This window comes from Stegodyphus dumicola, chromosome X2, assembly GCF_044657685.1.
Source record: "Stegodyphus dumicola isolate Sdum_Otavi_A_Nest chromosome X2, ASM4465768v1".
Taxonomy (NCBI): Eukaryota; Metazoa; Arthropoda; class Arachnida; order Araneae; family Eresidae; genus Stegodyphus; species Stegodyphus dumicola.
In genome coordinates, this window is record NC_140781.1 from 148,803,656 (window position 1) to 148,819,457 (window position 15,802).

At 33.7% G+C, this 15,802-nt stretch overlaps 1 protein-coding gene across 1 annotated transcript in view; it reads left to right on the forward strand.

Moving 5' to 3' along the window:
- Nucleotides 1-15,178, forward strand: part of LOC118195111 (uncharacterized) — a 135,348-nt gene extending 120,170 nt beyond the window's left edge. The window contains exons 2-4 of the mRNA XM_035366356.2: nucleotides 1,921-2,124; nucleotides 2,382-2,726; nucleotides 13,398-15,178. Of these exons, the coding sequence (XP_035222247.1) occupies nucleotides 1,921-2,124; nucleotides 2,382-2,726; nucleotides 13,398-14,068 (1,220 nt within the window). The 3' untranslated portion in view covers nucleotides 14,069-15,178. The remainder of the gene's footprint in view (nucleotides 1-1,920; nucleotides 2,125-2,381; nucleotides 2,727-13,397) is intronic.
- Nucleotides 15,179-15,802: the final 624 nt, after the last annotated feature.

Here is a 15,802-nt window from a genome sequence, read left to right on the forward strand (position 1 = left end):
ACTGGAAGGTGCAGCATTAGCAGCACTGACATAAGCTGGAGTAACAAGTTCATTAATTTTGTCAGCCATTGCTTCTAAACGGGTTAGATCTTCATTGGAAGCAGCAAGAATTATTTGTATGTTATTAGGGAGACGCGAAAGCCATAGTGACTGCAATAAGTCGTCACTAAAATGGCTTCCTGCCAAATCACGCATTCGTGACAGCAAGTATGAAGGTTCTCCAAGTTCAAGTCCTTGTAGTAAAGTACGTATTTTGGAAGATTCACTTTCTGAATAGATTTCAATGAGCCGCTGTTTCAGTTTGGAGTATTTATCACAATCAGGTGGTTTGAGAATTAAGTCATGGACTGAATTCAGAATATCAGACTCAATTGCTGCAACTACATGGTTGAATTTTGTAGAATCCTCACTAATGCGAGCGATAGAATATTGTGCTTCGATCTGAGCGAACCACAATGAAGGATTATTTTTCCAGAAAGGCGGTGGCTTCACCGCAACGCGTGTGATTTGTGGCTCTGGTGGAATATCGTCGGGCATACTGATAGATAATTTTCACTTTAATTAATAAACACTTATCAGCACAAATATTGTAGCATGAGGATACACTATTGATATTTTACCATGATAACAATAAATATTTTAACCATGCAGAAAAAATTTACGTAACGATACACACACAAATAATACAGGGTCAGCAATTACACACACAAATAACATTTTACCGAAATGCATTTGAAAAGAAACCCCTATTTGAGAAAAAAAATGATGCGTTCATTTTGTATTGCGCACACACAAAATCACCACTTCACACTGCTAAGGCACTTTCGAAGGAAAAAAGGAAATCACTCCTGTAGCACATGGGAAAAAAATTCACTACTTTCGAACACTGAGGGAAGAATTTTGCCGTAGCACGTTGCACAAAAGTTACTGATGTAGCACATTTAGCGAAAATCACTGTTGTAGCACATTTGTCGTTGAATGATCGAAGAATTATTGCACGACTGGCGAAGTCAGCGGAACGGAAGAGATCACATTGATGATTTGCTGAAGCTCCTTGCGATGATATGCACGACTTTGAAAAAAAAAACACAAGCAATATATATCAATACTTCCAGAAATAATTGAAGGGGTACGTTGTAGCATACGTTTAATGTCCATATTCGTTGTTATTTTTAGTCAGTTCTTCAGAATGCCTTGGATGCACGTGGCTTAGGGTCGTTGAAAACCCATTGTCAGTAGCGTGCTCAGTCAAAAGGTCACCACTTTTGGTGGTCGTGTGTGCTTAATGCATGATATAATTAAAGAAAATTAGAATAGACAATCTCCTATAACAAAAGAATATATTAAGTACTAAATTACAATTTAAATTACATTGAAGAGATCAACACAGAGCTCGGAACACAGTTCATGCTACCTTCGCGTACAGTTGTGTGACGAGAAGTCTGAGTGAGTAAAGATGTCGCTTTGCTGCTCCGATTAAGAACTGGATTTTACACGTGGCGCCATCTCATGAATAGAAGTTGAAGTATCTGTCGGAACGCCACACTTAATTCGTTGAAATTTTATCTGTTTTGGAGACTGAAAGTCATGATTTCATACATCATCAAACATGAATCGTTATGGAAGAGTATCAGAAATTTTCTGTGTAATTAAACCTAAGACTAAGAGATAATCAATAGAAACTGAAATTATCCAGCACTTACAGATAAAATTTCGTTGAACTTTATATAGGTATTCTGCATAAAATTTATGGAAGTTTGTAACTAAATTTCTCAGAGATTTTATATGCACTAGTTTTATGCTTAATGCCTCTTCACGACAATTTTGACATTTTCATGTATGAACATTGCATTTATACCAGTGTTTTTTCCGAAACCAGTGTGCGTTATATTAAATTAGGTTTGTTTCTTTGAATTCCAGGCTACGTGAGAGCAACATCATGGAACAACCTGAATTGTCCAGCTCCAAGAGCTCCCGACAATGGCCTCAGCTTTATCTTTCGCAATGGAGAACTAGTTCATTTCCGATGTCATCCTGGTTATCTAATGAAAGGCAAACCCGTTGCCTACTGTGTCAATAACGTTTGGACAGAAGCTGCTCCAGAATGCATACCAATTAAAAAACGTAAGTTTTAATAATTACGGAAATATTTTTGAACTATCTCGATTTACTTACTTAAAACACTTTTCATAAAGTTAGACTTGAAAATGAACTTTAGTTTGATAACGAATTAATGTGTTGAAAATTAATATGACAGAATTCAGTTTCTGTAGCTCTTAATAAATAACTTATTTTTCTCTGACGCGATGCTTCAAATCAGTTAAAGCACTAGGGCAGGCTTACGCATGATAACAATACGAATATATTCTATTTGTTTACAGGTCTTCATCACACGAATCAGCCATCAGGGCATGACACCCTTATTCATTACTCTCGGAAACATGATCGACATGAAGAAATTTCAAAACTAGATAAGCAACGCCAGTTATTCAACTGGGGAGACCAAACAACCACACAAAGCGTGTATGGAGATGGTCCCAGAAGATTACCCTTGATCAATGGTATTTGGCCTCCTCAGGATGTAGCAGAACAAGTCCTTGCTTTAGGTCCACAAAGTACCCCTGGTCCTAAGACCATGGTCAAAGAAGAAATCGACATAGCTGAACTCAGACATAAGCAACTGGAAGAACTGAAGAAGCAAAGACATAGTGATTCGCGATTAGGTGGTAAGTAATTTCTCTATATCGTAAAATGACTAATTCATGAAAATGATTGTTTTATAGTGAAATGTTCACACGTATAAATCAAAGTTCTGAAACACTTAACGTACTGTAGTTTGATGTGTTTCCGGATGATGCATAATGAATGGAAATTTGCTAAAAGACTATTAAATAAACCTCATAGTTCTTTTTTTTCCCTTTGATTCAGTAGCTAATTTATTTCTCCTAATCTATAAAGATAATTTTTAGGCATCATTTATTCATTAATAATAATGAACATTCTACATTACGTTGTCTTTTGTATAGTATGCAGAAAAGGTTAAAGATTTTATGAAATGTATGATCGAAAAAATAGTGTTAAGGAAACATTAGCATTACTATGAAATATTGTAATCTATAATTATGTTACATTTAATTGTGTAATATTAAAAAACACTAAATATTTTTAATGATTGCAAATTGCAGTTTTATTACTTTTCATTTGCTATCTATTCTTCTAAACACTATGTAATTCGCGTTTTTTTTTTTTTTTTTTTTTTTTTTTAATATTGCCGTTGTGTATGTTTATTAGATTATCTCAATAAATGAATGTTGGAAATTAGGTTTTATTTCTTATTAAATTTAAGTATATTCTATTTTCTTTGCTTACTTTTTATGTGCTTGTGATAACAGAGAAATTCATAATAAATAGAAACAAAAAGTTTCATCGTGTGCTACTTAACGAAAAGCTTACTTTAACGTACTTAGCTTACTATCGTATACTATATTATTTCAATTATTTCTGTACAGTAACAAAAGGAAAGTTATTGATTATATAAAGTGCATGAAATAATCATTGTGATCTACCACTATTCTAAAATGTAGAAACTAAAAATAAGTAAATACATTAACATATGATCGAAAGAAATTGTGTTAAAAATTATCAACATTATTAGTAAATACTGCAATCCATAATTATTTCACTTTTAAATGCTTACTATTTAAAAAACACGAATAATTTTTTATTAATTGGAAATTTTAGTTCTGTTACCTTCCTTCTGCTTATTTATACTTTCAAACACTGCTAGTTCATGTTTTTTCTTAAATAATGCTGTCATGTATGTTGTTTGTTAGGTCATTATTTCATTTTAGATATGGATATGGGAAGTTTTTTTTTGGGGGGGGGGTTATTAGATTTAGATATATTTTTGTATGAAATACTTTTTGATCACATTTATTAACTACTTTATACAGTGTTTCACTTGCATATCTTGGAGATATAGAAGTTAATGGTTATATTTTTTACTATAAAACGCGAAAAAAATTATACTTGAGTTCTGGTAAAATACTGATTATGCTACATTAAGAACCGCTTCCTAATTTATCATGACCGGGCAATTTTCAATGCCTCTGAGATTTAACAGAAATAAATGGGATAATGCTGTTATAATCAGAAACGCTCTTTTGCTTACTCATATATATATCTTTATTTATGTCTGTTTGAGTTTTATTTACTTAAAAACTACTATTAATGTTATATATTTATAATAACCGCTTTCATAATTATTCTCACTTACATACTAAAGGATTAAGGGGAAAAATTATGAAATCTTAAATAATAGTGACTTGGAATTTAAGTTATTTAAAAAATATAGTTTAAAGTACTGAAAATAAGTAAGGCTATTAATAATTATGCATATTTATTCTAAAGAGAAAAAATTGTATTATCTTCTGGTTTTCAGAAAATGATAAAATATTTAAACTTTAGAAAAATACAAGGAATACAAAATTTTAAAAAAACAAGAAAAATACATTAATTATTAAGCTTATTTTTCGGCATAAATCAATATGTAACACAAGGACATAATAACGACTTTTTCACAATTGTTGCAAAAAGGTCGAATTCTGCTAACATTTAGGCGTCGTTAAGACGTCGTGATACGATGCTTTCACAAGCGAAATATAACCTAATAAAGATGCAATAACGACGTCTGTGCGACAAAAACCTCATCTGCAAAGACGTAATGGCCCTATCACTTCTATAGACGCGCGCGCTTACCTGGGACAATTCCGAGAAACGAGATTCTAGTAGTACGGCTTTAAGCGGCAGGCTTCCGAGAAATGTTTCGTCTAGCTAGGAGGAACATGTCTCGGCTACGAGCAACATTTTAAAACTTTTCCGAAAATGTTCCGGCTGGAGACGTGTTCCTCGAACGTTCAACCAATCAGACGAAAGTTCTGCTTCTGAAGGATCACGGGTAACTTTCAATATGGCGATGGTTCTCACTGTGAAGTGATGGACGGTGGAAATAGAGGCCGATTTAATTATTGCTGTTTTGTTGTAATACAACTGCCTGAGTCATTTTTTAAATGTGTATATATTCATTAAATATATTATCATGGAAATTTCAGAGTTGACAGTATTTTACGACGTTCTTGCAGTTCGGATTTGTTTACAAATTGTTCGTCGCCAAAAGTTCGCCAAATTTGTCATATTTCGTGCTGATCGTGTATTATCACTGTTATATAATAGAATTTTATTTCTTAAATTTAAGTTGAATAATTTTTTAAAATCCGTTTGTATATGCGCGGCTTTTCTCCTAATTACTTATCTTTTAAATTGTTAATTGCATAATCAGTGACACATTTTAAACAGCATAAAAGATGCATAAAAAAAGAAAAGCATAGCTTATGTAATAATGAGAATACTCATTAAATTTGTCTATTATTTTCATGTTATTAATGAAATACTTTTTGAATTATAAATACATTAGAAACTATACTTTTATTGTAAATGCTACATATTGAGACATTGGAAATTTATGGATTTATTATTATTCATGATGAAAAACATTTGTATATACATTCATTAATATAAATCTTATTCATTACATTAATACTAATAAATATATATTAACAACTTCTAAACCATCGCATCTTTCTATCTGTATGTAAATATATGACTTATTAGATGTGTATACATATGTATGTATGAATACAAAAATGAACATTGGGAAAAAGTTTACTTGAAGTTACTTTTAATTCATATAACGATCATGTAATTGGCAGCAACTGTAGTCATCAGTTCTTTGCAAATTATTATGGATATGTAATAATCAATTGAAAACTAAATGAGCAGCATTTGAGTTCTAAAGAGTGTACACATTTTGTTATTGGTTTAATTCATAATTATATCATATGTATGATCTACGTAATATAAACATTACTAATAAATAATAAGAAATGTATCAGCTGTGCATTTATAATATTTGATCACATAAAACAGTGCACAACTGATTATCACCTTCATATCTGTTTACATAATGAATTGTACTTTCCAATTAAGTGCACGGGCCTATTAGTGGCCGAAGCGTCGTTGAACACTGGTAGTTCTGTCTCAGGTTAGAATGCCGCGAACGAGCTGGCTACATGGGCGTTTTCTTGGTTTTCCCCATTTGTAACTGGTATACGAGCCGGTTTAAAAAAAATCTTCTACAAAGGGATCCCTCCTGTTGTTATCCCTCGGGGCTTTGCGGTAATCACATAATCCGTAATTCCTAGAATTAAATTTTTCCATATGCCTTAAATATTTCAAGCTTTTCATGAGCTTTTCTTTAATAGTCTATAAAAATATGTGATTTCTCTGTATTATGGTATACTACTTTCTCCATTACTTTCAAAAGAAAGAAATTTAAAAGTAAATGAAAACCATAAAAGAGAAACTACCATACAAGCTTACCCTAAAATGCAGAAATGATATATATATTATCAGGCTGCTAAACAAAAGAAGCTGAAACAAAAGAATCGGATTCGTGCATCTATCTTGAAGGTAGTATTTTGCGACTTTTCTATCCTCTTACTTTTTCTCTCATTTTGTCTTTTGACAAATTCAACTACAATCGGATGAGTTTTAGGATATTGCTTCATATGATTTCTATCAAAGAACTGTTCTCTTCCTAGCCTTTCCTTATTAATAAGAGCCCAGAAAATCTTCTCTGCTCTCCGTAACGCTGACTTAGCAGGTTTACCGTCATTCTGTTGCTTAAATAACTCCATAACCCTCAGGAAAATCAGAATTATTTTCATCTTATCCAAAATCATGTAGTACTGCATAAACCCATGAATCGTGTAGTACTGGTCAACGAGGACCGAACGATTATAAGAACTGTCACATGAAGATGCAATTTAAAATGTTTTGCTAGAACATATTTGTTTCAAACAACGTACAATAGTTTGTAATACTGATTATATATTTTTAGAAATATTTCATTTAAAAATTATTATGTAACAGATGTAAATCTAAAATGTAAGGTTACATCATTGTTACAGCCAAGGGGAGGGAAATCTTTACTTGTTCTAAATTTATATTTCATTTTTGTATACGTATATAACTCTTAAACTTTACACTGACACGTGGAATTGCATGTTATAGTAGTATATGCACATTCTTTCACACACATATATTGAATATAGAGATGTAAAAATTCATTTTTCAGTAGTGTGCATGAAGTGAGTTTCTTCAACAAAAACCAGACTAAAAAAATATGCCATACCTGTATAAAAATTTGCAAAGCAGCTATATTTGATATTCAAACACATTTAATGACTATGTTTCCCAATACTGTATATATTTCATATACTTAACTGTGAACTATTTTTCACTTTAAATTTCACTTGGAAAATTATTTATTTTTAACATGTGGCATCAAAAATAAGTATATAGTGTCATAATTTGCGTTCAAACATGTATTTCAACATTTTTTTTCAACTGCTTGCTCTAGCTCATTTGTATTAGTTTATGCAAACTTTAATGAAATGAAAGTTTTCAAGTGAAGTCAGTACTAAATTAAGGTTCAATTTTATAACTTATTAATTATAAATATGTAAAATCTTGCATTAGTTAAAGATTACTTCACCAAGCCATTACCTTATCACCATGCCATAATCTTATCTGTATGTGTAAAGATTATTTTACCAAGCCATTATCTTATCACCATACCATTATCTTATCTATATCATTGATACTGAACTTCTCGAGCTCGGCCTCAACTCTGGTGCGTGCCACATATAGAATCTTCCATCAGACCAAAATGTATTCAGTGCACCAATGGTAAGCGTAGCACTTGTTGACAAAGACGAGGCCATTGCAAGAGAGAGATATTTTTGTATTATGTATTTTTCTTTGTCTCAGTCGATGACTATGGAAATGCATGATGTGTGCCACCCAAAATGAGTTTATGTGTCACTTAACACATAAACTCATTTTGGGATGAGTTATTTATTTATGTCATGGGTCTGCCCTCACTGGTTTATATCAATGGCATGAAATTTTAAAATTTAAATATACATTTTATGTGATTCAGAAAGCCTCTAGATGAGATTTTAAAGTGTATTTATCAGGAAGCCGTTAATGTATTCTTTTCTGCTCTGTCAACTCTACCAGACTGTCAGCACTTTTAAATGTATTCAGTTTATTGTTTTCGCTAAATATATATTGTGTAATTCAAAGATAAATGCTGACTCTTACATCATACTGAGAAAAGCATTACTATCTTGAATTTTGACTGTAAATCAATAGCAATCTAACTAATAACCGGAAGGATAATTCCTTTTAAAGAGGCCCCTTCTGCAGTATATTACGATAAAAACTTGTTATCCCCGTGATGAAGTTATAATTTGATTTATTTTATAACAAAAAGAGCGTAAAATACTCTTTTATTAAACTCAATTTAACAGAAGGCACTTCTTGTCCTTACAAAACCAGCCAGCAATTATGTAACACCTCAAAAGTAATAAATTCAAATTAAAACCAAGTTAAGTTGTATATTAACCAAATGCTACACAGAATGAATAACGTGTAAGTTGGTATAACCTACGCTGTTATGACAAGCACTAATAGCAAGAATAATGCAACGCCGCAGACAGACACCTATTGAAGAGTTTCAACTAGTAACGTGGCCTTCAACGTGGCGGAACATGTTCTGATTCAGCAGACTAAAACCATCTTTTAAATACTTTTTCAACTTTCTACCTTATTTGGATAGCGCGAACTAAAATTTGCATTATGTCAGGAAAACGGAAAAGGAGAAATAATAAAGTGTAAGGACACACATTATAAATTTGATTAACTTTCGTTGCTTTCAGTTTTCGAACATGAAAGAAAAGTCTGTTCTGTCATTTTTCTGTCTTTTATATTGCATATACATCCCATCTTTCATGCAACAGCTGATTTAGTTGCTATATATCTTAACGATTATATATTTATACATTTTTAATACATGTGGGTCTCTTGGGGGGGTTGCGTATGGAAATTACAGCTTTCAGTAGTATGAATAAATTCCCAATTAATCTTAAATTACTCTTTCTAAAAAATTCTAAATGCAGTATTCATCAGTGTTTAATGACATGGGAATACAGAGTTATTTATAATTTCATGAACATTTGAAAAATTCGTTAACAGATATAAGATACCAATTTTTAAGATAATTAAACAGTGTTTAAAATCACTAAGGTGTTTTTTAAGCATTTTTCACAAATATTTGATGTTCACCATTCCTAAGGCAAAAGAGTTCTCCTGGCCTTAGTAATGGCCAAGCCTAAGTCGGCTGACGGCCTGCTGTTGGATTTAAAAAAAAACATGAAGGTAGGTTTTGCCTTAAAAGCTTTACACATATGTATTACATATACCGGGTGGCCATAACTAAACTGACAGTGCTCACAGTGTTCTGTAGCGCGATCTATTTTCGAGAATGACACCACATTTTGTGGGAAGATTAAATAAGACGGGGGACGAAGGAATCTGCGAAAAAACAAATTAGTTCCAAAAGTCACCGCTAGGGGAATATTTGGCGCTGTGTAATAGAAAATAGAGTGTTAACAAATGCAAATTAATACGGAATAAAATTACCTTTTATTATGCACATTTTCTGATTTAGTTCAAGTGCAATATGGCAACACTTTTAAAAAAGCGTAAAATCTACATAAACACCGATAAAGTCTCGTGATCTGCAATATCACGTACGCTGAGCAGAAGAAGTTCTTTATTCAAATTTCACGTTGCATCCATTCGCACAGTGCGAGCTGCTTGGGTTTTAAAAGGCAGTGTGTTACGTTTCGAATCAATCGGATTGAAAGTTTATGTACAATGTCTCCTTCTTTAGTCGAGCGTGCGTTACTGGTCAAATTCTTTTACCTCAACCAGTGCAATGCGTCAGCCGCTCTTCGTGCTTTTAGAACGCACAAAAAAAAAAAAAAAAAATTGCGTAAAGGTAACGGTTCTGTGTCAGTTAATGGACTAAAAGCAATGGTTGCGACGTTTGAGAAAACAGGTTCTCTGAAGGTTCAGTCAGGCAGAGGACGAAAACCTGTACCACAGGATACAATCGAAGCAGTTGCCACGGCGATTGTCGACAGAGGACCAGACAATATTGCTGCCACCTCTAGCGCTCGTGGAGTAGCTCGGAATATGGATATGCCTTACAGTACGGTATGGAAAATCTTACGAATGATTATCAACTTCTATCCGTACAAGATCAGCCGTGTACAGGAGTTACTGTAGCCCGACCATGATAAGCGATTGACTTTTGCTCTCACCTTTCTGGCCAGAATGGAGGTGGATGATGCTTGGCCGTGGAAAATCTTATGGGGAGACATGGCCCACTTTTACCTGAATGGAACTGTGAATACCCATAACTGCCGAATTTGGGATGACAAATCATCACATGCAGTCACAGCAATTCCCTTACATTCACCAAAGGTAACTGTTTGGTGTGGGTTCACAGCGGAATTTATCGTAGGTCTATTCTTCTATGAGAACATTACCCCGACAGGACCGAAACCTGTTCTGTTACCGGAGAGAAATATCGCCACATGTTGAACAGCTTTGTCATTCCGGCACTTCAGCAAAGACAATGCCTGGAGGAAATCATTTTCATGCAAGATGGAGCCCCTCCACACGTTGCTGTACGGGTGCAACAGATGCTGCGATAGAAATTCACAACAGAAAGAATCATTAGCCGCTACTTTCCAACTGCATGGCCACCTCGGTCGCCTGATCTTACCCCATGCGACTTCTGGCTATGGGGTTACCTTAAGTCCAAGGTCTATCAAGGAGTGGTCCAGGACCTGGCTACGTTGAAGGATAACATATCACGGACTGTACGGGAGATTCCTGCAGACATGTTACTTTCTGCTGTTGTGCATACTGTGCACAGAATGCAATATGTGGTCCACAACAACGGCAGCCACATTGAACCTCATTTGAATGCAAAATGAAAGGTAATTTCTGTATTGATTTGTATTTGTTAACACTCTATTTTCTATTACACAGCGCCAAATATTCCCCTAGTGGTGACTTTTGGAACTAATTTGTTTTTTCGCGGAATCCTTCGTCCCCCGTCTTGTTTAATCTTCCTACAAAATAAGGCGTCATTCTCGCAAATAGATCACGCTACAGAACACTGTGAGCACTGTCAGTTTAATTATGGCCACCCGGTACATTCGCGGGGTATCACTTCATAACGGTGCTCCATCAAAGTGGTGCCATCATCTTTACGCAAGTTCGCCACCGTTCGAATGTACAGAAATCTTTATAAGGGTGTCCAGGCGTAAAAGTGTCGCTCCTTTGTGAATACGAGTTTCTAACTTATAAAAAGCAAATTTCATAAAGGTGCAGCCATTTTTATGTTGAGGCACCGCCATGAAAATAGGATTTTAGTTTGCTACCCTAATTAGCAAAGCAAATGAAAATTCTATTTGCGTAGCGGTGTCTCGGCATAAAACAGAATATATTTTTAATTTCTTTTAATTTTTTTTTAAAGTTAACCAATCTGCATAAGAATGTAAGCACCTTTATGCTGGGGCGTCCTTATGAAGATTTTTGTTTTAATGAGACAGAGGCCGACTTGGATAAGCGTTCGGGTTCGTTTTTGACACAGCATCTTAAAGTGTCCACACTCACAAAGTAAAATTTGTCACGTAAATCCTAGAAGTCTAACAAATTATATGGTCTGTCGATCTTATTCAAAAAAGGTATGTGTGGAAACGTGAGATGTTACTATTTTTTGTCCTCTTCCATATACCTACCGAAATTCAAGCCCCGGTTAGTAATAAGTGATAGTTAATTTATGTTCAGTGCTCGATATGCTTAACTGGATGAATGCCAAATTGGATGAATGCCAATTAATTGGATGCATGCCAGACAGTATTATCTCATACTGATTGCAACCTCCATGACAGCTATAAGAGTCTTATTTCATGCAGACTGCAACTTAACACAAAACACTTAAGCTTGCAGACGATCTAGAAACTGAATTTAAGTCCTGCAACCCTACTAGGCAGGGTACTAGCGAGTTATCGCTATGTCTGAAATAGTATTATAAAGACTTACGAAAGTTTTAAATAACCTTTTTATTTAATCCTGAACTTTTAGCATAAAATGCAGAGCTCGTACTACAGACAGTAACCACTACTCGTAGCGATGTAAATTAAATGAAAAAGTAAAATAAATTTAAACTTTGATACATTACATAGTCACATATCTAAGCTAAGAGGTAGTTCAATATTTTACCTGCGTTTTTGAGTATTGGCTGCGAGAAAACGCAAAATTGAGATAACCGCTTTTAGACAATGTAGGCGAAATTCTAATAGCCTGCGCGAGTGTCAGAACTCTCTGTAAGTTTCAAAACCCCAACTTATACGTTCTCAAAGCTAATTTGCATTCTGGTGAGGAATGCGGAAGGAAGAAGTCATGGTAAAAATCAAAAGCATAATAACTGGTTAATTAACATAAAGTACGTTACAATCTCATCAGTGATCGAGATGTTAAGATGGCTAAATACTCGTAATTCGATCCGGCTTCGAACTCAGGTAAACGGGCTTGTTGCAAGAGTATTTTTCATGGTTTTCCCAATGTACAATCTGTCTAAGAATCATTTCCCTTAGGAAGTTTCCCATGAAGCCATCCATCCTTTCCTTTAGGCAAATAGCCGTTGTATGTTTTTGCCATATCCAAATTACTTAAACTGATCTTCTAAGGAAACCTGGCTAGTATTCACGTTTCGCATTGGAGAAACCACGAAAAACAACCGTACAGTGAGTCTGTTCGCTTCGGTTTGAACTTGGGTCGAATTACCAGTGTTTAGCTGTCTTAACCATTTGACCACTGGTGGGGTCTTATTTGGAGGGAGGGTTTCAGGCATATGTTTATACGTATAAGTTAATATCATTCTAAGCTCTTAAGCAGTTTCATATTTTACTGTACTGTATTTAATTTTATTGAAAACCGCAGGTGTGCACTTTTTGAAAATTAAATTTAAAATATACACTTATAATTTTTTTTTTAAAATGTAATCTTAATGTCGTCAGTGTGCTAAGTTAGAATTAGTTTTTAACTAAGAATGAAAAAAAACCCTTTTAACTGGTTAATGTCTTTACTCCTTAGTATATATTGTGTGCTTTTTAAACTTATGTAATATTTTTTATTTCAACAGTCATTCAAAATAAGATATCTGCATGAGAATTTTGTTATTAAGTTTGTACTCTTGCTAATGTTTCGTAATTCTATCATTTAACAGATTAATTAAAGATGCTTATATATTAACTTATTCTAATATTAAATATTTAAGATTATTATATTTAACAGATTAATTAATTCCAATAGTTAACAAATTACTTTATTCTTTAATTCATCTCTGTTAGGAAAAAAACGTCAAGGCCATAAGAAGAATAGACATAGAAGGAAAAACGTAACCGTTATTGACGAATCTGTGCCTAGAGAAACTATCGTATCTCTTGGAAGTACAGAAGACGGAGATGCTTTGTCTATAGCTTTTGCAAAACCTGGAAATGAAACCAGTAAAGCTCAGATGAGGCACAAATATCGTCATCGCAATAAACCGAAGGGAAAACATCATGGAAAGGGGAAGAAATGGCGTGCACCTCATCCAACATCTGACCCTTTCATTACATCACGAAGATCAAGAGTTGACACAAGTGGCATTTCTCCATATCACACTATATACCAGTTCAATTCTGCAAAATACCACGATATTGAGGAATTGCGTCGGAGACCGATTGAGCGTGTACAACAGCACCAAAGCGAAACGGCAGCTTTTGAAAAGTATGATGCTTCATGTGTGGATGCTCTGTATGGAAGAGAAGTGCCTATGATTGCACCACAAGTACGCAATGCTTTTGTTTATCGGTATGAGACGAAAAAAAATAAGTTGTATCCATTCAACAGCTATATGGTTGTGAAATATAGATGTTTCGGTGGTTTTACGCTCGGAAATAAGATGGCACATGCATTATATTGTAAAGAAGGTTCGTGGGTTGGAGAGATTCCACGCTGTGTCAAAGACACAGCTTAATTTGTTTTACATGTGACTTGACTGATTTTTTTTCAAAAATTGCCTAGTTTATCAAACAATTTCAGTTACATTTAATACAAGAAAAAATATTGTTTCATATCGGCATTTGTACATACAAAAATCTTGACTTTATTTTCGGTTTAGGATATCGTTTGTTTCCCTTCCTGCATCTCAAACTTATTTTGACTGCGCAAAGAAGAGTGTAATTGAACAACAGAAATAATGAAATCCTCGGAAAGAAACATTTGTTTCTTATTTATATGTTTCTTTGTGCCAAAGGATTGGATTACACAAGCGTATGAAACTGAACGCGAATATTTGAACTTCTTTATAACAAAAAGTCATCGCCCAAATCATACTGTTCGTATACAATATTTCATGCTGTACAATTTTGATTGATAAAAGTAAAGAATCATACATCATAATTTGATATAACATAGAGGCATTTAAATTAATCACGAGGAAGAATTTTCTCAAACAGCCAATAAATCAGCTCCGAATTTCATGAAAAATCATCTTGAAAACTGTTTACTCGACTATGGTTACTATCGGAGATGATAATGCTATTCATTTATCCATTTTAAAGGTAGAGTTTATTATTGTGAAAATATTTATAATGCTGTAGCAGTTTGGTCTATATGAATTATAGTCTAGGTTGTAGCTTCAAAATGCGTTGAAAACGTCAATGTAGCGAATATTGTTAAAATCTGTATCCACATTGAAGAAGAAACAGCTTTGATAAAAGATCTGATTACTAAGAATATTATAAACTTCTATTTGCTCCAGCTTCGAGAATTTATGTAAATCAACTGAGAAAGGAAGAGAGCGGAATTTATTTCGTTCATGTTTTGCTTTAACTTAATTTTGACATAACCGATGCTAATATAATTTTAGTACAGTCAGCTTGTTAAAGCATTTCAACTTGTTTCTTATTGAAGTGTTAAGATCACAAATGTTAATAATTAATTTATCATATATTTAAATGAATGATATTTAAAATGATTTTTGTATGAACTCATACCTATCAGCTCATTTTGTTCTGTAAAAGACTACTCTTGTGTCTCTGTTTATAAGTTTTTTTCTCTTAATAAAAAACTTAGTTAAATTTAATCTGTTACAGCATGATTTAATTTTTTTTCCATTCAGCAGCATCATTTCATATGTGTTTTACACAGAAATTATTCATCCTTGTGTAAATGAAATGCTACAAACAGCAAAACGTGAGTGATGGATGATGTTAAACAGATAAATTAGCATATGCATTAGGAGCTCTGTAACAACTTAACACGCATTTTAGTTCAGGTCCAAATTTTTCTCCAAAGAACAGATTAAAAAAGAAGCACATAATTAATATGATTTAGCTCTTTTGTTGTTGTTATTAATATGATTAGGGTTTCTTTTCGTCAAATTCTGTTTGCCCCCACACAGCACACTTAGTTACAGTGACGTTTCAATACTACATTTTCGTCACATTACATTTGTGACCACAATACAACGTCATAGAGATGTCACATTATGATGCTGATGTGAGTGTCGTACGGATGTCACATACACGCACAGCGAACATTTAGTATGACCAGAAGAAAATTCTCAATGTCCCCCACCCTGATCTTTCTTAATTTTGCTCACATTAATGGGAAGCATTCCTACGCGCTGACCGTGCGCCCCGATTCATTGTTAAACATTTCAATAATCTTTTCTAAATAAATTATTTTTATGCTATAATAGCTTGCT